This window comes from Melopsittacus undulatus, chromosome 5, assembly GCF_012275295.1.
Source record: "Melopsittacus undulatus isolate bMelUnd1 chromosome 5, bMelUnd1.mat.Z, whole genome shotgun sequence".
Taxonomy (NCBI): domain Eukaryota; kingdom Metazoa; phylum Chordata; class Aves; order Psittaciformes; family Psittaculidae; genus Melopsittacus; species Melopsittacus undulatus.
Window position 1 is genome coordinate 44,424,018 of NC_047531.1, and position 23,235 is coordinate 44,447,252.

The following is a 23,235-nucleotide window of genomic DNA, read 5'->3' on the forward strand; positions in this document are numbered from 1 at the left end:
TCAGACATGCAATCATCCAGCCATGAAGGAAACAAACTGCCTGAGAAACCCCAGCTGGTTGTAGCAGTGGAGATTCACGTGAAGCAAGTTAGAGCCTCAGCAGCACAAGGGGCTGTTGTGAGGTAGTAAACAGCCCAGGTACCTCCAAGCAGCTCAGCTCCTGTTTCACAGGGTCAGAGCTCCCAGAAGTGGAGGCAGCTGGTAGCTGCATGGATTTACATGGTGTTCTAACAGGATACTCCTCAACCTCAGGCTCCTGTTGTGGAGAAGACAGGTACCATCCCGTATCTCCAAGCAGTTTTCTCACTCTTCCAGCAAGTGACAGGGAAGCAGGAGCTGAAGAGCAGGATTACGAATACAGTAACACACAGCAGAAGAGATGGTCACATTCTTTATTTTCATTTTTAATCTTTATCCATCAGTAAAATGAATGGGCAGAAAACAACCAACTGAACGGACAAAACCCACCTTAGCCGGTCATTTCCAAATATAAATAACTGTGGGACAACTGAAACTGAGCCAAAATAGAAAAAAGGGAGTTTAAAAGACAAAAGTAAGCCTAGCTGCACTCCCTTTTCATAGTGTCAGTGAAGAGGAAGTACCATAACAAAAGAAAGCTATGGTTACATTTGATCAGACATTTATTCCAACAGGAGGCATGGAATTGCACTTTGATGAAAATGCTGAAGCGGAATCGAGTCCAGTGCACAGGGCACATTGTGCACATTTAGCTGGATTTCTGCTGCAGCTCCTTCATTCTGTTCAGGGCACTGCCAGCTTGAAACCACTCTATCTGCGACTCGTTGAAGGTGTGGTTCAGCATGATTGTTTCTTGGCTCCCATTGGGATGCTTGATGATGCATTTCAGAGGCTAAAGGAAGAAGACAGATTTTACTCCCCCCTTCTCTTTCAAAAGGGAGCAAATTACTTGAACCTTCTCACAGGAAAATTCTTACATGTTTTCAGAGAGTTGAAAATGGAAAATTGTAGCTCAGGGTATGTCTTGACATAGATTAGATATTGGGAAGAAATTCTTCCCTGTGAGGGTGCTGAGGCTCTGGCACAGGTTGCCCAGAGAAGCTGTGGCTGCCCCATCCCTGGCAGTGCTCAAGGCCAGGTTGGATGGGGCTTGGAGCAACCTGGTCTAGCAGAAGCTGTCCTTGCCCATGGCAGGGAGCTGGGACTGGATGAGCTTTGAGGTCCGTGCCAACCTAAATTGTGGTCCCAGTTCCTTCTAGGGAACACTGATGCTTAAGGCAGCAAGTCCAAGAATTCACACCACCATACCAGGGTTTCTCATACCTGTTCAGAGTAATGCAATCTGATTCTGACTTGCTCTCTGGCCCCCTGGGCTGCTAGTGGCAAGCTCCTCATATGGCTGCCTGGCCATACTGCCCAGCAGCGCCTGTGCTGCCTCTGGCCCCTCTTGACACCCTTCCCCAGCAGTGGCACATCCCTGCCCATGGAGTGCAGTGAGAAGTTACCTTTCCAGGGGCAAAGTCTGCCAGTCCCACAATGCTCAGCTTGTCCACAGGGTGAATCTTATTGTAGTCCGCTGGGTCAGCGAAAGTGAGAGGCAGTAGACCTTGCTTCTTCAGATTGGTTTCTGCAGAGAACAAACCACCAAGCACACTTGTAACAACACAGTGCAGCAGATCAGGATTACTTTCTGGTTGCTCAGGGCTTCTCAGAGTAGTGTTTCAGCAAGTTACTACCTTTGCAGCAAAATCAGGATCTCCACTGTTTGTGTCACATCTAACTAGATCCACAACAGGATTCCTGACCAGAGGGACCTCAGATTCTATCAGCAGGTAGAGTCTGTGCCCAGAGGTGTTGACAGTGGGGCAAGGTAAACACCACTTCCACCCAAACCAAATACATCCTGTTTATGCAGATCACAGGGGAAATGTGACTCACCATGGATCCTGGCAAAGCTCTTGGTGATGATGACCCTGCCCCCCAAGTGACGTGGCTCCAAGGCTGCGTGCTCCCGGCTTGATCCCTCACCGTAGTTTTCATCCCCAACAACTGCCCATTTGACACCCATTTTCTGTGACAAACGAAACAGATTTACATTTCTGCAGTCACTCAAGTGAGGAATTAACAATACCCATAACACTCTAATTCCAGTGCTGCACTAGTGACATAGCGGTGCTGTGACACCTTCTCCCAGAAGGGGATTAAGTGCTTCCCAGCAGTTGGGCACTGCCATCCTTTGCTAATGAGAGCTGGAGAGGACTCATCAGAAAAACGTACCTGGACTCTAAAAATAAATTCCTCTTTCATGTTTTAGTAATTCATGGACTTCCCTCTTCAATGTAAACTCAGCCTGCTTTTAAATTAGCTTTTAAAATGGAAGGGGGGGGGTGTATGGGTATTCAGGCACTTGCACATCTCCTTGAAATCGGGGGGGATTACTCCAATTTTGAAAGCAATTGGCAACCAAATATTTCCCAACAGGCACTTTAACACTTTCAACAGGCCAAAGCAAATCTTTGCTGCCACCTTTCTTTCCAAGGTCCTGTGTCAGGGCTGCACTCACACCAGCCATGATCCCTGCTCTACTTCTGGAAGCAATGAAGAAAAATTTAACTTCTGTCTACTGGAAGAACCAATCTGAGACCCCTGCCAAGCTGTCCAGAGGGTAAAAGGACACTTCAGATTCTGAGCCAAGCATTAAAGAATGAAGAGGACAAGATTAGAACATCTTTAAACATTAGACTAGTCACAGATAAAATGTTCCAAGAGGCAAGATTTAATCCCGCTCTGATGATACCTGTGCCTTCTAAGGTGTGCACGTGCCTAGAAGAGTTCTTCCTCTTTTGTCTATTATTTCTGGTCCCCTCTGGGTCACAATTCCCTCTTCTTCCCCACAGCAGGTAGGGAAAGAACCACCTACAGGAACTGCGACCATCAGAAGAAGACCCAAGAAAAAGCCTCAAAGCTGAGTGAACCACAGCTACTGTTACTTGAGAGCTGGAGGCTGGGATCCTCAGTCTTGGCACAGGCTGCCCAACATTTAAACATCCTCTTAAAACAGGATGCATCAGGGGAAAGCCTCACCTTGTAGTAACGGGCTGTGTCTGGGACTGGGCCAAACTCCTGGGTTAAGGCATTCCTCACAGAGTTGGCTTTGCCATTTTCAATGTTGATGGCGCCGATGAGCAGGTTGTTGGAGATGTTGTCCAGATGGCCACGGAATTTGAGCCACGGCCCGGCTGCAGAAATATGGTCAGTGGTGCATTTCCCTTTTACCTAAAGGGCAGTAGAAGAGAAGAATGTCTTAGGATGCATCAGTGACTTGACCCTTCCTCAGTACTTTCATTATGAAGAATCCTCACGTTTCTTTTAAACGCACAAACCCAAGACAATTGCATCTGTTACAGAATGACGACACTCTAAGGCAGAACATAATGGTCATTCTGCATGCACTGGGTAAGGAGAACATCCCTTGCTCCAAAGGGTAAATCACAAAAACAAGCTTAGCCATGACACCTCCCTGCCATGTCCTCCCCTCTCTCAGCAGCAGGCTCTTCAGGTACAAAAAGCAATTAAGCCCTTCCTGCTGCAGCTCAGCACCCCTGCTGGGGGGAGTCCAGCAAGATGCCAAGTGTTTCCTCTAAGTTTCCAACCTGCACGTAAGCCTCCTCAGCTTGTAAGAACAGAATTCCCAACCAGAGATAATGGTCTTCCAACTGGTAAGTGCCAGGGTGCTTGCAAAGGAATTGCCTGTGTCAAGCACAGCTCAGTATAGCCCTCTGCAGTACCTGTGGCTCTGTGTACTGAGAATCAGCAATGTCCCTGAAAGCCAGTTCCTAAGGGACTGCATTTCAGAACCAATCACTGTATTAACTGAAGCTTTCATCCTGGTAACTCACCACAGCAAATGAAGAGAAACCCTTGTCTTCATTAAAAGACTGAAATACAATGTTTAACTATTGTGAAGTAATTTTATATAAAATGGGAGGAGAACACACATACTGATGGATGAGAAGTTCTTAACTACCTCATTTCAGATAAAACACATTGTACAACAGTCAGGTATTTATTAGAGATGCCAATTAAAGAACCCAACCACCTTTCTACTACAGATTGTAACTGGGACAAATTCTGCAGCCTGCATGGTATGGGTAGCATCCTATAACATTGTATAGCAAGCTGCATTTTTCACAGCACTAGCTAACCACTAGCTCAAAGGAGAAAAGTCTCTTAGTTATACCAAAAAGAAGTATCAGAAGAAGACACCTGGAAGGAAAATCCTTGATTCATTTCCCACAGAAATGTGCTTGTAGGGGAGGGAATCACAGATAGCTCAAAGGCACACCCAAAGCTTCTAGTAATTGATGTGCAAACCCCTGTTTGAGCAGTCCTGTCATAGCTGGTGTTCCACCACTACACTACTGACCTTGATGAGGATCAGCATGTCTTCAAGATCCTTGCCATCCCACTTATCAAAGGGCTCAAGGAGCTGGAGGCGCTGGCTGGTGGGGCTCACATCCACACGCTGCGTGCTGCCATCCTTGGGAGGGTACTGATAGGTGTCCTGGCCTGGGTCAAATGCCTTCAAAAAGAAGAAAGGAAAATCATCAGACTCAGCCATTCCCAACAGCATGTGAAGAGAACCAGCCAACACAGACAACTACATCTGTTCTAGCTTTAACCCTAAGGACGAGGTCACGCCATGAAGTTCCCTTACTACATATAAAACACTACTAGTGACAGGCCTTCCCCCCACACACACCCTCCACTCCATCTCCAGACCCAGCAGTTACCATTTTGGGCAGCTCATCTGCATCAGGTGCTTCTAGTTTAAACTTCTTCCCATCTGCTCCTGTCAGGTAATCTGTCTCAGGGTTAAATTTTAGAGTGCCAGCAATGGACAGGGCTGTAACAATCTGAAAGAACAAAAAGACAAACACACTTAAAAGCATATTCTATTCCTCATTTCTTAATTTTAAAGTCCTATACCCAAGAGTCCCAAAGCCAGCAGCCAAGCTACAAACCAAGCTAAACTGGGTCTCTTTTGCAGGCAGGGGAATTAGCTCCTGACACCCTAAACTATTCCATGACCCCTACTTTGGCTACTTCTTACCTCTGGAGAGGTCACAAATGCGTGAGTCTCTGGGTTGGCATCATTGCGACCTGTGAAATTCCGGTTGTAGGATGTAACTATTGTGTTTTTCTCTCCTTTCTTGATGTCCTTCCTGTGAAAGAAACAACCACACTCATAAATCCAAAGGGAATACTGCTTCTAGATGTCTCACTGCTAAAATCTCCCAGCTGACTTTTGGTAGCAATCCCTGTCTTTTGGAAACATGAATCTGTGCCTGGACATGTTTTCCTCCCTTACAAAACCAAGTCAGAAACTGACTCCTGGAGTAGTTTTCATAGCCCATGTTGTACACTGTTAAACTAGCTGAACAACAGCCAATGAAGTACATTGCCTTTGGACATCCCACCATTAGCAATGACAAAGCCACTTGAGTATATGTCTCTCATCCCTTCTGCTGGGAATTTTCCTCCCTGCCACTCCAATGACTGAAGCTGGACCAATTTACTTTTCCTATTTTAAAAGGACTATACAAACTCCAGCCCACCCTCTCATAGATAATAAATTTCTCCCCTTTTTTTGCCTACTGTAAGAAGCCTCTGGGTGTAGCCATTGTGCAGCTTCACTCATCTAAAGGCTCAGTGTAAATCTGCAGTGTTTGATTCCTCCTCTTCTAGTGTGTATCAGACAGCTATTGCAAATGGGGTTTTAAGCACTTAGTTTTTAATTCCCAGTGTGTTATTTCTACAATGAGATTTTGCTCCACAGAGCACTTCAGGAGCTAAAAGATACACAGCTAGGGTGAGGTCTTTCACTTTACCTGTCCCACTGGCCAATGCATGGCCCACAAGCATTGGCAAGAACCAGTCCTCCAACATCACGCAGGATTTTCGCCTGAGGGCAAAGAACAATTTTGTTACTGGTAGAAAGCCTGGAATAAGTTTCTGGGGTTGTTCTTTCAGGGGAAGAGGAGGCCAGTCTTGAAACAGAAAGTGTCACCTGCTTGCACTTTGGTTAAGCAAATCACCACAGAGAAGTATTGTTCCTTGTTTCTTGAAACAGAGAAAATTCACCTCCTTGTTTCACTTGCACACTTTGAGTCACTTTTGTAAATACACAGGGTCTGATCCCAATCAAGCCGTAAGTTAACATTGGGGATGAGCACAGGATGACTTGCCAGGATGATCCCATTCACTACCTACTTCAAACTGAGCAGTGCAGCTACCCACAGATACTTGACTGAAGGGCAGAATCTGGTCTGATTGATATCCTACACACTTCCTGTCCGCATAAGGACAGAACTGGTGACAGTGCAGGAGGCATGTGTGCCTGCTCAGACTGTTAAGCAAACAACTCTATTAAGAGGGCAGCCGTTAAAGAAAGGTACAACTGTAGACTTGGTTGGAGAAGGCACTAAGCATTGGATGGACATGTCCACATACAAAGACTTGGTTCCCATGCTGTGACAAACATCTTAACATTTACTAAATATCAGAACTAATTAAAATATGATTTCCTGCACAGGATAGGGAAGAAAGCAGGTGAAGGTTCCTCTACTGAAACACTCATTTTAAATCAAATACGAGTTTTACCATAAGTTTAGTCTAAAATGGGAACCACATTCCAATGAAAGGGCATTCTCATATCCTAAACTCTTCTTAAAGGAGAAAACTGGACTGCAGGTGGGTATTGGCCCATCATCAGTCATGGCCATCCACAGAATCCTAGGAGCATGATGCATCCCTTGCTATGCATACTGTTATCTCCTCAGGGCCCCAGTTCCTGGTAACTGTCTCAGCTTTGCCCAGTTGCACCCCCATTCTTATATGCCCAGGTAGTAAAGACAGCAGGTCAAAACACCATCAAGGTGACAACAGGACCCACAGACATAACACACCAATAATTGCACTTACCTAATGATAAGTGAGGACAAAGTTTTCAAACTTTGGTTTGTATTAGTTACCTCTGGATTCATGAATACTGTATTGGAAGAGAGTTTAACACCTAAGTGTAAACAGCAGCCATACTCACATAACCATCTCTTTCAATGGTGGCACGGATCTGCTCTGAGCCTGGAGTGATTGTGAACTTAGATTTACACTTCAATCCATGCGCTAGTGCCTGTTTTGCCACTGCTGCAGAGCGCCCCATGTCCTCATAGCTGGAGTTGGTGCAGCTGCCAATCAAGCCTGCAGTGATTGACAGAAACAAGGAAGTGGTTACTGCAGGCCAGGTTCTAGGAAGCTTCTCCCTCGGCATAAAAAAACAAGGGACAACTGCCTTTTCTGCTGACAAGTGATCTGAAGCTGTTTCAGGTACTAACATTGTCAAGCCTCCCAGCAATATACTGCAGTCACAAGCAATCCCTTGGCCAGCTTTGGAGGTTGCACAGTCAGAACACACTACTTGGTCACTAGTCTGGTTATTGTTTTAAAAGATCCAAGTGTCACCTGCTTGCACTTTGGTTAAGCAAATTACCATAGAGAAGTATTGTTCCTAAGACAGAAAAGGCTTCAACCAAGAAATGGAAGAAATGATGAAAGGAAAGCATCCTTTGTCACAGTATGAAGACTACGAGGGCATACTGTGCCATCCTGACAGAATTTTGGTGCTAAACAGCAAAAAACTAAATTCTCTTTCAGTTACATCAAATCCATGCAACAGACTTTTAGCAAAGGTGCTCTTCAACCAGTAATGCTCAACCCAATCATTCAAAAGTTTCCAAGCAGGAAAACACACTTGTCTGCCTCTTGAGATTCAAATCCCTCCAGCTATCCCACATACATGGCCCAAGGGATCACTGCTCTTCCCAGCAAATTCATATAGCTGTGAGGAGATGACACTGCAGCGAAGTCAAAGGACATACAGCAGTTATCAAAGGGTTAGATCCCAAGCTATGTGACCAATAGCTTATCCCAAGACAGCAACATTTATGCCACAAGGATGAAGGCAGAGGAAAGAGCAAATGCTACCCACCAACTCTGATATCAACAGGCCAGCCCTCCTTTTCTGCCACAGCACCAATATCTGACACAGGGTGCGCCAGGTCTGGTGTGAAAGGTCCATTGATATGTGGTTTCAGCTTTAAGAAACAGTGACAAAGTCAGAAATTACAGGAGCCAAGAAAACCCCCAAAACACAGCAGCAAATAAATTCCTTTCATAGCTCTACCGAGATGCTGTTTAAATAGGATTCTCAGACACCAACACCAGCAGCTGTCAGTGAGGCAGACCTAAGCATTTTTCCTGTGTTCCAGCACAGCACCAGCAGTGTCATGTCAAACTCCCAGCTTGGTCCTCATTCACACAAAGTGGAGTCACACCACAACATGCAAGCAGGAAGGAAGCCTTACCTCACTGAGGTTGATTTCTATCACCTGGTCATAATGACAACCAGAATCTGGTACCAAGTGTTGCTTGAATTCATCTGCTAGTGCAGCTATGTCTGGAATAAGAAAGAATGGAGATCTGAAGAGTGTAGTAAATAAGAGGGAAAAGAAAAAGCTTGGAACAGCTAAACACAGAAAGTCTACCATATAACTTCCCCAGCTACTTCATCTACAAATTCCCTGCTTGTATCAGATGACCTACAGGATCCTGCAAGGCCAGAAGTCACCATGAACACCACTGTAGGAGGATGCTGCTCCCAGAACACACCTTCACTTGAACCCACACTTCTACCCACTTCAACCCCCAAACCCTCTTACCAGCTCTCCCAGTCTTGCCCAAGTATTTCTTCATCCGTTCATTGTAAGGGAAGATGGATGTGGTAGCTCCGATTTCAGCCCCCATGTTACAGATTGTTGCCATTCCTGGAGTAGGAGTGGAAGAAGAGACCACAGGGTCAATGAGGAAGTCCAAGGCCACCCAATCCTCCGGAAGTCAGTCCATGGAAAAGACAGCAAAGCCAAGAGAGATGAGGGCATTAGCAACAAAAACCTAATTTCACAGCAGAGGAAACACTGACTAACTAACGTCTGGCTCAGCCTGTCATGTTTCTGTGCCTGCAATCAGACTTTTCTGCATGGAAGGAGCTGAAAGCTACACTGATTCTTGCAGATACTGTAAGTGATGACAGGGACCCAAAACCCTGTCTGCACTGAGCACCAAATGCATTTACAGCAGTGAGCAGCATCTCTACTACCTGCAGTAAGTGTCTTGTCCCTCCCTACCATGTCCCTTTACTGGAAGAGCCAGAAATCTGTGAGAAATTTAATGGGTTGAATAAAAAATGTCCAGTGATAGAACACAACAAAAAAACCCAAACTTCTCATGCCACTGGGATCACCCATGCCTTTCAAGGACACAGCAATGAAGCTGCTGTTTTACATTTAATGAGCTAGTAGCAGGTATCACAGGTCAAGTTCTTCGGATTTCAAAGAGAAATCCCAAATTGCTCTCAGTTTGTAAACCCAAATGTTCTGAGCTGTAGCCAAGCCATGTAAAGGGAGAGCAGCCCAGCTTGAAGGCTGCACGCCAAGCCAAAGGAAGGGACACTTCTCATAATTCAGTCCTAATTACCATCATTACAGACCAGTGGTTCAAATTCAGCACCAAGACCCACAGTTAGCTCGTGTAAGACTCCATGTTACAAACTGCTGCTTTCTGGTCATCCCTCTGCCCTGCTTTTCTAAACCTCAATTTCCTCGCAGCTGTCACATATGTATCCCCTTCAACTTGTTTCTTTCCTCTATTGATGACCTTTTTTAGGCTGAAATGAAAATGTCATCTTCATCTCTGACTCTCCACTCTGTAAGCGTATGTGGGAATACCTCCACCTTACTCTTACCCTGGTGCACGATCTTACAGGTTTCTTCATGATTAACCATTTGGTGTTCTCAAAGTCACAAGAAGATTTAATGGAGAGAGGTCACTTTCTCACCAAAAAGGAATGGTATTTTGTTATTCCACTCTCGCCCACTCTCCCAGTTTGACGTGTACTAATTGCCTGGCCAGGCTAAGGGAGGACATTTAGTACTTCTTGCCTCATTACCTTCCCAGCCTCCACAGACAGCTCAACACTCACATCCAACACCATTCCACTCAGATAAGAGATTTGCATTGCCTCACCAGTGCAAGAGATTGAATCCACACCAGGCCCGTGGTATTCGATGATGGCGCCTGTTCCACCCTTGACAGTGAGGATGCCAGCCACTTTCAGGATCACATCTTTAGGAGAACTCCAGCCTGAAAGCTTGCCAGTCAGTTTCACACCAATAACCTGAGCAACAACAATGGAAAAACATAAAATACTGACACCATTTCCTTCCAGCAGTCAAAACAATGCATCAGAATTTTTCCAAAGAACGTGGGTGGTCACAATAGCAAAGAACAGAAAGTCCTGCAGTAGCAGAACACATGCACCAGGGCTGAAATCACTGACAGGGCCAACTGAGGGGCGATCCCCACTCACCTGTCTCTCTCAGTCCCTGAATAAAAAGGCTGGAAGTGGAAACTCAATGAATCACAGACCACCTGTTTGAGCCAGTGTGGGGTTACAAACAAGACTAGAATGGTATATACATATAGTGCCTGAAAATTCACATTTCTTCTACATCTTGTATCTCACCCTTCACAATGAAGATTAGTATTCCTTCTACTCCTACCTTTGGGCACTTGAGCTCCCAAGGGATTCCTGCCATGACATCTACGGCATCAGCTCCACCCACACCAATACAGATTCCTCCCAGGCCACCTCCGTTGGGGGTGTGCGAATCTGTGCCGATCAGCATAACCCCAGGGTAGGAGTAGTTCTCCAGGATGATCTGAAAATAAACATGGATTGCTTGCTTGCTTGTTTGTTGGGAAAGAAGGGGGAAGACAGCAAGAAAGAAGACAGGAATAATAATCTAGATCAGTTTGCATTTGCAGATTTCGGGAGCAGCAAAGTATTTCAATTTGGTTTAGACTGGAAATTCACTTCTGTTTCAAACTCCTTGTGGAGGATGCAATGACAGAATGAGGTACCAAGTCTCAGTCCCAGAACAGTAAGAAAACTTAGAAAGCGATCTCCATTTTTTCACCAGAAGACTCTTTCCCTCCAGTTTAGGGGTTTTGTCAAGATGTCACCTTTGTTAGGGCTCAACAGTCTTGTTCCTTAGTCTCCATACTCTTAATCAACTTGCTGAGGAAGCCAGTTCACCTATCCAATGTTAGTGAGACCTTTCATAGTCTTTATGCTCACATACCAGTAGAATACCAACAGGTTCCTCCAAACTGTGCTGTCAGCCAGAACCTAATCACATAGAAGAATCCCTCACAAATACACCAAGAGGCTGCTCTTCCCTTATTGCTGCTATTGATTCCACACGAGACTCTTCAACTATTAACAAAACCACAAAATAGTTCTTCCGTGAAAAAATTGTGAGTTTTCTATGGTAGCAACACAGTATAGAACTCAAACTAATGAAGTTCTCACTCCATATGTGCCATACCAACATTATGGACTGCCTTTCTGGGAAGCAGCATATACATCACACAATAGCTTGGGCAGAACTAAGATGGCCCTCTATTGAGAAGACCAAGGGTTTGCTTCTAGTACTTCCAGCTTCATTTGCTTGTAGCTCACATTTGTATACTTGTGCCAAGAAAGGTCACTTTCAAGGTCTCACTTTGCCAGAGTTGGACTCTGAAGATGCACAACACAACCAGTTTTCTCCAGTCAGAGTCTGCCACAGGAAAGCTGGTAACCACAGCACAGAGCTATGTTGCCATGTGACAGATGTTACAAGTGGTTTCAGAGCACAGATGACCTGAGGTGTTCCCATAGTCTTTTGGAGAGTTCACCTCTTCTCTTTCATTTCTCTGTTGCATCACACCAAGGTAAGGTAACCTTAACTTGTTTTGTATCTCAGAAAACATAGCAGAAAGCTCTTAATTGTACTTAGTCACAATCTGTCTGCTGAAAAGATGTTTACCAATTATCCATTCTCATCTCCACTCCTTTTGCTTCATAGTACACTTCAGATTTGACTGCCTGCACTCACAGGAAGAACCTAAAATGCCTACTAGACCCACAAAGCAAGTCGATCAAGAGCAAGTTATGGGAATCCTGCCAGAGGTGTTGGTTTTAAAAAACAAAAAGCCTCATTAAGTGGTATGTTATCCTGGACAGTCCTGTTCTTTTATGATGCAAGTGCTGTAATAAGAGAATATCAGATCTAGAAACCACTTTGCATTTTATTCAAATTCACACAGCAACTCCTTACATGTTGCCATTCTTGAGTACCTAAAGTAACCTGCTCTGTTTGGTGTCCTCACATACCCTCCTGTTTTTTATGGAAACTAATGCATACAAAATAACCCTAGAAATGCCTATGTTCCCAAAGCTGCTTTCCTTACCACCAAAAGCAATTCACATTAGCCCTATGCAGACAGCTTCATGGCATCACCTTACTGTCCCAACCATACCAAGAGGAGCCAGCCCATAAGCAGTTATGATATTTCAAGCATCTATGATTCACATGACATGTTGTTGGCACTACCTAATCACGCATCAGGTTACAGGTTGACCAAAATAACCTTTCAGAAAACCACTGCTGTCAAGATAACAGAGAGGGCAAGCAAGAAAACTTGCCCGCCTCAAGGAAAGTAAGCTGTTTCCCCAAACTGGTGACATTCTCTAAGGGTGTGCACCTGAGGTCTTCTCTTCACCATAAAGTAAAGGAGCCACTGCATGTTCAGAGATTGCAAACATATACACACACACTTTACCTGGTGAATGATTCCTGACCCAGGTTTCCAGAATCCCACTCCATACTTGGCACCAGCCGTTGCTAGGAAGTTGTACACCTCCTTGTTTATGTCCTGTTAACACAGGGAAATGCAGAGCATTAGTAGCACATTTTCTTCCTCCATACATCAAGAGTTCATTCAAACACATTCCCTTCCCTCTCATGCCTGTCTTTAGTTTGCTCACAGTTCCATAGCAGCTAGAGGGAGGTACACATTACTCCTAAAACCAAAAGGGATCAAGACTGCTTGCCAGTCAGTTGTAACAGGCCATTTAGTTTCATCCAACTTGTAGCTCTACTAAAGCATTTTTAGTTTCCAGCTCCAAACAGCACAAGGAAAACAGCACAATTAAAGGAAAACCCTGCCAATAACCCATTTAAAAATGCTCTGCTCATTTCTTGTCTTCTCAAAGTGCTGCGTATTTTAAAAACTTGTTTTCCTCTCTTCTTCTATCCCCTGCTTCTTTCTCTACCAGCTGGTCCTTTTGCTTTACAGATGCTTTGCAGACATTTCAAAGCCCTTAGACAAGCATTTTGGCTTTATTTTTACAGATTAAGAAATGGAACTGAAAGCTGCTCGCTGCTAGGGGAGTCAGTGGGTGTCATTTCTCATTCTACCAAGTCTGCTGTCTAAGACTCACACAATGCTGCCTTTCTTGCTGCACTATCACCATTACTGGTGGAGGTCACACCGTGAAAATTGCTTGTGAGAATAACCAGGGTTGCCAAGGAAGTATGATACTATTATGTCCTGATAGCTCTTGGCAGAGGAGTGGCAGAATAGATAAGATAAGCACTAGGAAAGAGTCTTAAAAGACTGTTCTCATGCAGCTACCCTTTGGAATAAAGAGAAAGGGAAAACTGGAGATAATGGAAGAATTGTCTCAGCACACATTTGCTGAAGTTTCCCATGAGGCAGCAGCAGTTCTTTAAGCCTCGGTTTCCACTGGGAGTTGGGTCACTTCACTCTGTGCATCCCTCCCCCAGTAAAGCACGCTGATGTGCCAGGAGGAGATCCAAACCACCCTCTGGCCTGCCAGCATTCATTGTGTGCCAACTGGCAGCAGCAGAACTGAGTCAGAAGGTGGCAGGACCTTTACTTGCTCTGCTCAGAGTGGATGGCAAAGGAGGGACTCAGCTCAGCTCAGGGCTGCAGCGAATATAATTGCACTATAGAGAACAAATAAATGCAGAAACAGGGGGAAGGGGAAGACAGGAGGTGAAGGGAAGACAAGAAACTGTTCTATTTGCTACGTCCCAAATTCTTAATTGCACAACTTGGGCACAACTTAGGGCTGAGACAAGTGGAGTGAGAACTCCCCAAATCCACTCTTGTGCGGTACAAGTGGCTTTACTGTGGGCTGAAGGAGGAAGCCAGAAGCAGTTACTTCAACATCAGGAGTACCTAGAAACAGGTATGAACTAAAATCTTATAATGCAGCTGAGCCCCCCCAAACTGTTTACTGTTCGTAAATGTTGGTATCAACACCCGAGGCACAATTCTTCCTGCCTCTAACAGTGGACTTTTGCTAGGTCTACCTGGAGTAACAAGATTTCCCCACCTCCCTACTATGCTCAGAGCATGCTATTCCTCAGCCAATGCATTGTGGTATGTAGGACAGAGGTGAATGTGTCTATATTTAACAGAAGCCCCTATGGAGGAATAAGCAGTAAAACAGTGAGTGGGAGCTTTAAAAAGGCAGTGAATCAGCAGTTTTGCAACCACCACATTTAAACTCCCAAGTAAAAAACATTCTCCATGCTTCCATACACATTTATACCTACCCTCACTAGCCCTGAAAGCTGCACATGCTTCAGTTAGTGTTCTTCAGCTAACCTCTAGCAAAAAGATTGGGAAACAAAAGTAGCTATTTGCTCCCTCCTCACAGGAAACACCAGTGCAATGCAGACGCATGTTCAGGACTTTTTTCACACTGCCATACTGTGGCATGAAAAGCATAACTCTATAGAGTAATTTGCCTTCCTTTTGTCTCCCTTTGAAATAAGACTTTTCCTCTCCCTTAGCTGAAATACCTTCTCACACTCCAGAACACACATATGATGCGGACTTCCATCATTAAATCCAGCTTTCCTACATCCATGGTCCATTAAACCATGTAATGATGAATCTCAGCTGAAAAATTCCCAAATATCCATTTACTCTGTTTATTTGTTGCATTGGATATAAGGAAGAAATTCTTTACTGTTAGGGTGGTGAGGTACTGGAATGGGTTGCCCAGGGAGGTTATGAATGCTCCATCCGTGGCAGTTCAAGGCCAGGTTGGACGAAGCCTTGGGTGATATGGTTTAGTGTGAGGTGTTCCTGCCCATGGCAGGGGGGTTGGAACTGGATGATGTTAAGGTCCTTTCCAACCCTAACTATTCTATGATTCTATCTGACCTAGCTACAGAGCTGACCACCACAGGCAATCTGTTACCATATCTGATTCACAGCTGTTCTTCTGAGGGTAAAAACCCAAAATGAAACCTCTTCATTCGATTGGAAGGAGGCTTTCAAACGGAAAGAATTTACACTTCTGCAGTAGTAACCTTGGCTCTTCGAAGATCATTTTCACCACCTGACTGGGCTTCGATGAGGTGATCACAGTGGATGGTGGAAGGCACAGCCACTTTTGGCAGCCCACTGCTGATGAACTGTAGCATTGCCATCTGAGCAGTGGCATCCTGCATGGCCACGCGGTCTGGCCGTAAGCGCAGGTAGGTCTTGCCCCGCTCGATCTCCTGCTTGGCTGGGTCATCCAGGTGTCCATACACAATCTTCTCAGACAAGGTCAGGGGACGATCAAGCCTGGGGAGAAGAATTTTAGTATCTATATTTTGCATACTTCCACATTTGTCCTTCTAAGCATGTAACAGAATGCTTCTCTATATAACTGAGGCTGTTAAGAACTACTAACACAGAAACCTGCATGTTCTTCTTGTAGCATTAAAATATGAACTGGCTAAACCAAGGGCTCAGACCAGAAAGTTCAGCAGTATATGGATTGATGTCACTTTATGCTTTCTTTTATAATCTTCCTGTAGAGGAAAAGAAACATTGACTCTGCTTGTTACTCAAGGCACACCTCAGGACAGCAAATGTGGAGGGGAGAGAGAGGTCAGACTTGATTTGCAAATACCAAATCCCACAACAAGCAAGTACAGCTAAGCTGTTTCATGACCTCAGACCTTTCATCCTGCAACTCTATCAGTTGAGAGACCTATTTATGTTATTGGTGAGATCTTTTGAGAAGTAACCAAGTAGAGACAATGGTTTGAGATGAGAGCTACCACATTTAACAAAGGATGCAAAGACTGAAGGACATGTTATACAAACCACTGCTGAGGTAAATGGAGCAGGAATGACAACTTAGAAGGCACACAAGCCTCTATCAGCAGATTAAGGTCACTATGTTTACATATGCTACAAATTCCCAACCCTCCTTTTGGTGCCTAACGCCTACAGTGGAACACAGGAGAACATTCGCTGTCAAAACAGTGCAGAGGAGCATTAGCCTATAATAGCTGCTTCCCCAACAAAGGAGCAAGGACCAATGTGAAGGCTCCTCAAAGAGGGCATTAAACTAAGAGGACAGAGACCTCTCTAACACCTCCTCCGCACTGCCCTGTTTATCTTCATGTTGCAGTGATTCACTGTAACTTTCAACCTTCCCACAGTGCCCACCACTATATGGGGACACTCATGCTTCACTACATTTGCAACTGACACTGCCCAAAGCTTCTCTCCCTACTAAATACTTCCTATGCCAGGATCCCACGACATTTTTTCCTTCTCTCCTGTCACTGCAGAGCTAAACTTGCACATTGAGCCCTCCCGTTTCCTCCTCCATTCTTACCTCTTACGGACAATGTTGATGTTCTTCTCCAGCTTTTCATAATTTATGTGGTCATTAGGCTCAAAGTGGCTCATGGCCACCTTGGCCCGCTGGCAGTGGACAGGAGCAACATGGTAGCGTCTTATCCCACTATTCAAGGCATACTGGAAAAAGGAGAGTGTTAGCACTGAAACCTGGCAGAGTGAATTCCTATAACATATCAACAAATCAAATGTTTTTCAGTTGTTACTCCTGGGATTCTACAGCCTGAGACATAGGGAAATTGCAAAGGTTTTTAAAGGTACCCAATAAACATTTGATAGCACAATGCTGCATATGATGTTAAAAAGTGAGACATCAGGTTACATAGAATGGGTAGCATTTACTAAATTACTTTACATCTCTATTTATAGCACTAGATGCCTTATGCTTTTAGTGAGAAATCTGCTTTCAGGCAACACTGAAATAACTCTTAAGCAAACACCAGTCTGCTAAACTCCTGACACATTACAGCCATGGTGGAGAAAAATGCATGGAGTTTCCAAAGCAAGCTAACGTAGGTTTGTATTTTCTCACTGGTGTTGTGTTCATATAGAAGGTCTGGCAGGTGACACAATGTGGGACTGAGTAGACACCAGTCTGTTCCAACACCACACACCAAGATCCTTGTGCAGGGTCACTGCATACTGTTACAAACCTTATTATATTTCCACACAAGGTGAGCTGCATTTCAGTGCTCGGTAGAGTGACTCTGATGTACATGCCTGGTCTACGGCATAACACAGAGAAGGAGAAAGACAAGGCATGGAACAAACACATCAGCTTCACCAACCTGGCTGTGCAGATCTACGTGCTATTTACCTTCCCTCTCACAAAGGCATCCTCACTTTTCCTCTAAGAAAAGCCTTGCACTTGCCCTACAGGTAACAGCAAGACAGATGAACTATACTGTGAGCTGACCACAGCAGCATAAAAGAACACGACAAAAAAAAAAGCAAGCCCAAATTTCACTTGGCAGCCTTCACAGTGAAACAGTTCTGGAACACAGGAGAAGGGCAGGCTACAAGGAGGCACCTTAACAGTGCCCAGGGCTAAAAGGCTCTCACGCAACTTTGAAAACTGAGACAGAGGGCAGCCTCCATAAAAACTTCCAAGGATTTGGCACATGCATTTCTTACATCCTTTCAAATTCTCAGTCATTAGCACTGGAAGTCTGGAAACAGACTGAAGACAAGAGTTCAGGGTTCTTCACCCTCCAGTATTACACTTAATAATCTTAATCTGTTCCTATTCATCCTTTACTTCACCATTATGAGGTTTTCAAAAGTACAGGCTAATAAACACATCAGCATTGCCCTAAATATTCCTTTTGCACGTATGGTTGTAAATCAGCAAATATTCCTTGCACAGAACACAACTGCAGCACCTATCACTGCTTTTGCATTGTCAGAAATGCTAGCCAAGTCTTTAAATCTGCTCATGCATTTTCCATTTTTCCTTGTAAATATTTTCCCAGTTTTCTTGTTACCACCACTGAAAGCCCTGTGTGAAATAATCATGACCAATAAGACATTACTGATTTTTATCCAAAACTTTTATTATCCTTTTGATGACATTTGCTAGTATCTTACACAATAAAAAGTTGAGGAAACCTAGGCAAGATCACAACAGCCAGCAAACCAGTGATAAAAGGGCAGTTTGCTTTTTCCCCCAACCAATCCTAAGCGATTAGATATGCAGCTTTTCATAGGAGCAATACAGACCTATAACAACTGCACACCTCTTGTGCTAAAGCATATCTGAAGTAAGTGGACATGGCAGTACAAGAGAGGGCACTGCTCCTCCAGGAATGCAAATCAAACCCAGTCATCAGATTTCACTGTGCTGCTCTTGAAGCTTAGAACTTCCAGAACCTATTGCACAGGTCAGAGATGAGACTTTTCCTTCTTCTATCAGGAAAAAAATTCCCAATAAACCAAACACTACCAGGCTTCTCATTGCTAAATGCTCTTTACCCTATAGTCACATAACTCCTGTGTTTGTTTTCTTCTGCTTCCCCCTTTTTTAACTTAAGCATTTACCCAGAACAATTTATGCTGTGGGAATGTCTTTACGTATCCACTCTCTTGTGAAAACCTCCAACTGCCGGAGTGGCTGGAAAAGCCGCTGAGGGATTTCATCACCGTTCATGGAAAAATAATCTCTTCACCAGACCAAGAAAGGTATTCTGGTTTATTGCAGTAATTCCCCTCTTCCCCTGCCCCAAAAGAACCCTGTAACACAACTGATTAATGGAGCTCCTCCTTGTAAACTGAGAGCTAAATTTCACAGTAATTCAGCATACAGAAGAACAGATTTGCAAATTAAAGTCATGGCAGAGGCTTCACAGCATTCTAGCCTTTCCTGGGACCAAAGCTGATTATGATCAAAGTCTGAAGGAGGGCTCTCCAAAGAGACGTACAAAGAAGTTTCTCAGCTAAAATATTGCCAGCCTGATCATACACATCTTTATCCTTTTACTTCATGGGATGGCTCAACAAAACGCAGTATCTATTCAAATGCTATATAACTATTCAAACAGTAATCGCAGACATAGCAATGCAAAGTAGTTGATTCCTGCTTCACCACACCTTCAGGCTACTCAACATAGGCAGGTGAGGTGAAGGATGCTGCCAGGACATGGAGACTGGCAAGGGAAATCTGGAAAACTGAAGGTCTGTTTCCGTGATGGCCAATAACACTGGGGAAAAATAACCACCTAGGCCAATTGACTTCACAAAGCAAGAGAATATTCTTGTCTACAAAAGACTTTTATAAGACGCCCATTAAAAAAGTGCTATCTTCAGTTTACGGGGAGCTAAATCTCACCCTACACCTCTACTCTGTTGGGAATTAACTTGATTCAATACGGTTGTTCGCATGTTGGCATCCAGCAAGCCTAAGGATTCATCACCAATAGTAAGGAACAGCATACACGGCCTGATTCAAAAGTCTAATCTCTCCTCATAAAGATCTACACTCATCACACTTGTTGATTCTGACTGTCCTTTTTGCACTGCATCCTTAGAAATGGGGCAGCAGAACTACAAAATGAAGGAAAAGCCACAAGACTAAGTTTCCATTTTGTTCTGCCTCACTCTTCACTGAAATAGTAGGTGGTTAGGAGGGGCTTCTGTGGTGGTTTTTTACTGAGTAGTGAGAAGTGCCTTAAGAGCAACAGCCATGAGAAACAGACTGACAGCAACCAATACATTTTCGCTTTCATCCAGGAACTGGCAGTTTCCTGGGACTGACCACCCAGCAAACAGCTGCCAAGTGATCTCCTCTCATCTGGCATTGAATCCATTATCCCAGCTCCTGAGTGTCCTTATTCAGATTTCAGCAGAAGAAATGGCAGTAATCATTACAGGGCTCCTAAGTCTGTCAGCATTTTGGCAGGTCCTTAAGAGACAAAAAAACTCCAGCCTATTAAATGGGTGTTGTACTTCAACCCCAGCTGGCAACTTAGCACCCCACAGGAGCTCATTCACTGCCCCTGGTGAGATGGGGAGAGATTTGGAAGAGTAAAAGTGAGAAAACTTTATCTCACAGGTTGAGACAAGACAATAAATAAACCAAAACAAGGAAACCATTCACCACTTCCTATAGGCAGGCAGGTCTTCAGCCACCTCCAGGAAAGCACAGCTCAGTCATACATAATGGTGACTTGGGAAGACAAACACCATCACTCCAAACATCCCCGCCTTCCTCCTTCTTCACTCAGCTTTATATGCTGAGAATGATGCTATATGGTATGGAATATTTCTTCAGTCAGTTGGGGTCAGCTGTCCCAGCTGTATCCCACTCCCAAATACCTGTTCACCCCCAGCCTACTCACTGGTGGGGTCAGGTGAGAGGCAGAAAAGGCCTTGACTCTGTGTGAGTATTGCTCATCAGTAACTATAATATCCCCAATGTTATCAACATTGTTCTCAGCACAGCTCCAGAACATCACCCCATACTAGCTACTGTGAAGAAAACTAAGTCTACCCAGCCAAAGTCAGCACAATGGATCATTATTCTTTAAATCTCTAAGAAAACCAATACTTATCTTTATGGACTTTAAAAGCTCATCTTGAAAAGCTATCTACCTTGCACTTAGCTCACTACAGTAAATAATCCAGATGCAACAGGAGTCTGAATTCAGAAACTACCTTACATTTCAGCAACAAATATGACAGACAAGTTCAGTAAGCAAAAGCTCATGTTCAAAACAGTAGCAACTGTGCAACATGCACTCCTAGCTGGGAATTCAGTCCCAGATATCCCAACTGAAACACAGAATGCCATTTTCCTCATCCTCCCTGGCCTAATAACACTGGCCAAGTTTCCAACATTCACCATGATTCAGCTTAAAAAAAAAATAAAATCAACCCAGTGTATTATAATCAAACCATAAAAAAAGCAGTGTGGTCAAATCAAATTGTAAATGCAGCCTGATTTTCTAGACCCACCTCTAAAGAGCAACCAAAATTAGGGTTCTGAAGACCAGTTTTGCTCTAGCCAGCACTGTTTTTTGCCAGCACGCACAAAGCTTCCCATACATCATTTCAGTACTTGCCTTCAGTAACCCTTGATGCTTCAGACAGTTTATAGTTTTACAGTGCTGCTGCCAACATGACTCAAGAAATGGGATGCTACCAAAAGCATCTCTCATGCTTGACATGAAAAAGATCATGACCCTTTGAGGCTATTAGAAATACTTTAAATAGGACAGTCAGCTCAAACCAGGCTAATTCCGATTTGCCTCAGAGGTAAGCTTCCTATGTACTTCCAAGCTCCAAACCACTTTGGGAGATGAGTAGAACCAATGTTGATAACATATGCCATGGTCAGTGCTGGCTCTATCACAGTGACTGGCAAGGCGAGTTTCATACTGATTCTTCTCTAGGCTGATACACACAGGCAAAAAAAAATGTGCCTCCTAAAGAGATCACCTAGAAGCATGTCTGACCATCATAGACTTAGTGCTTCACAGGGGGATGGGAGGTGGGAGCCCATATACCCTGAGCCTAATAATAGAAGGCAGCCTCCTAGAATACTAAATTCCCCATATTCCTTGTGCTAGCACAGGTTTTGTTTTCCATTACAAAATATTAACCTTAGCAAATGACTGCTTGCTCTCATGCGATGACACACAATGAGAACCAATTTGTTATCCTAATAAAGGATTTGCCTTCATTTTATGAGTAGTCACTTCTGTTGCAAGGACAAATTAGAAGCTATTTAAGAGTGAATATACCAAGTTAACTGAAATGGTGCTATTCTGCAACTTTTGCTTAAATTTAGAAAGCTATACTTTACTAAAACACCAACCTCTAAAGTAAGAAAGTAATATAAAACATGAACTAAGCTTTGCAAGACTACTCTGGAATACCAGAAGCCAAGTTCTTGCTTTGGCTCCCTAAGAAAAGGGAACACATTGGACAAGGTCACAAACAGCAAGGTGAGAAGTTAAACTGCCTGACTTCATCACATGCTTTACTAAGGGGAGCACAGGCTTCGTCATTGCTGCTTGCAGCCCTGAAAAAGAAAACTGTGTCCTGATATTTGCCTTCCAGGTTTAAAATATCACAACGTCTTTATAATTCAGTACACATTAAGCACAATAATGTCCTGAGTAAGAGAACCTCTGTGGTGAGCTCATGTTACAAGCAGATGTGATTTTTAGAGGTCATAATAGACAAGACCATGGGAATCACTATCACTGTTTTGATAAACAAAAAAAGGGCAGTTTAAGTGATTGTCCAGGCTGCTTTTTCAGTCCTTCTAGGTCCCGTTTATACAGGCACACTGGCATCTTTTCCTCCCGGGCCTCTATCTCTATTAAAAGTATGAATTTTGAAGCAAACCAGCCAAAGGAGAGCTTTCACGCTCACTGACACAACGGGAAGTCACCTTGTGCTGCAGCACGCTGATAACGGGAAAAAAACAGCGCACGAGAGTCAGAAAAAGGCACGCCTCAGGAAAGGTTTTTTATTCCCCCGTTAGGATCCCTGCCCTCACGCTCACCGCCCCGCCGGGCCCAGGGCTTGACATCGCTCCCTCCCCGCCGGGCCGGGGAAGGCAGCGGGGACGCGGCCTGGCCCAGCCGCCGGGTTCACCTTGCGCTCACCTTGAAGGCCGGCACGGCCAGGCGGCAGGGCGCGCCCTACCCCGGGGCTCGGAAGGCGGCCGCGCTAACACCGCGGCCTCCCCACCATTGTCATAGAAACGGAGCCGTGGGCCGCGCCGGGGACACGCTGACCTACACGCGGAGGCGGGCACAGGCGGGGACAGCACGGACGGGAAGCTGCGGTCCCCCGGCGGCTCCCGGCGCTGCCCCCGCCGCGGCTCCCCAGTTGTGTCCATCCATCCATTCCTCCCTCTCTCCCTCCCTCCCTCCCGCTGCCCGCCGTCCGCCACCGCGCTGCTCACCCGGAGCCGAGCCGCCAGGACACAGTACGGCGCCATTTTGTTCACTGACAAAGATGAGGTCGCGCCCCGATGGCGTCACGCAACCATTTTGAAAACTCCGGCGCGCGGGCGGGGTAACCGTGGGGGCGGAGTTGCAAAGGTCCTGGCAGGGAGGTATCCGT

At 44.8% G+C, this 23,235-nt stretch overlaps 1 protein-coding gene across 1 annotated transcript; it reads right to left on the bottom strand.

The window, feature by feature from the left end:
* Nucleotides 1-374: 374 nt before the first annotated feature.
* On the bottom strand, nt 375-23,197 carry ACO2 (aconitase 2). The gene is made up of 18 exons (XM_005150315.2): nt 23,075-23,197; nt 16,640-16,782; nt 15,333-15,591; nt 12,763-12,855; nt 10,656-10,814; nt 10,120-10,270; nt 8,757-8,861; nt 8,403-8,494; nt 8,027-8,132; nt 7,082-7,239; nt 5,871-5,944; nt 5,093-5,204; nt 4,773-4,895; nt 4,406-4,561; nt 3,064-3,255; nt 1,918-2,050; nt 1,485-1,606; nt 375-871 (listed from the first exon to the last, which is right to left on the bottom strand). Exons 1-18 carry the CDS (start codon nt 23,108-23,110, stop codon nt 728-730), a joined length of 2,358 nt encoding a protein of 785 aa, XP_005150372.1. The 5' UTR covers nt 23,111-23,197; the 3' UTR covers nt 375-727.
* Nucleotides 23,198-23,235: the final 38 nt, after the last annotated feature.

Excerpts from the sequence above, each read along its gene's own strand:
- ACO2 (XM_005150315.2), bottom strand. The coding sequence starts at position 23,110 with ATGGCGCCGTACTGTGTCCTGGCGGCTCGGCTCCGG. Across the intron at positions 15,592-16,639 it reads ATCAACATTGTCCGTAAGAG|GCTTGATCGTCCCCTGACCT; the intron begins GTAAGAATGGAG and ends TCTTCTCCCCAG. Across the intron at positions 3,256-4,405 it reads ACATGCTGATCCTCATCAAG|GTAAAAGGGAAATGCACCAC; the intron begins GTCAGTAGTGTA and ends ACTGCCCTTTAG.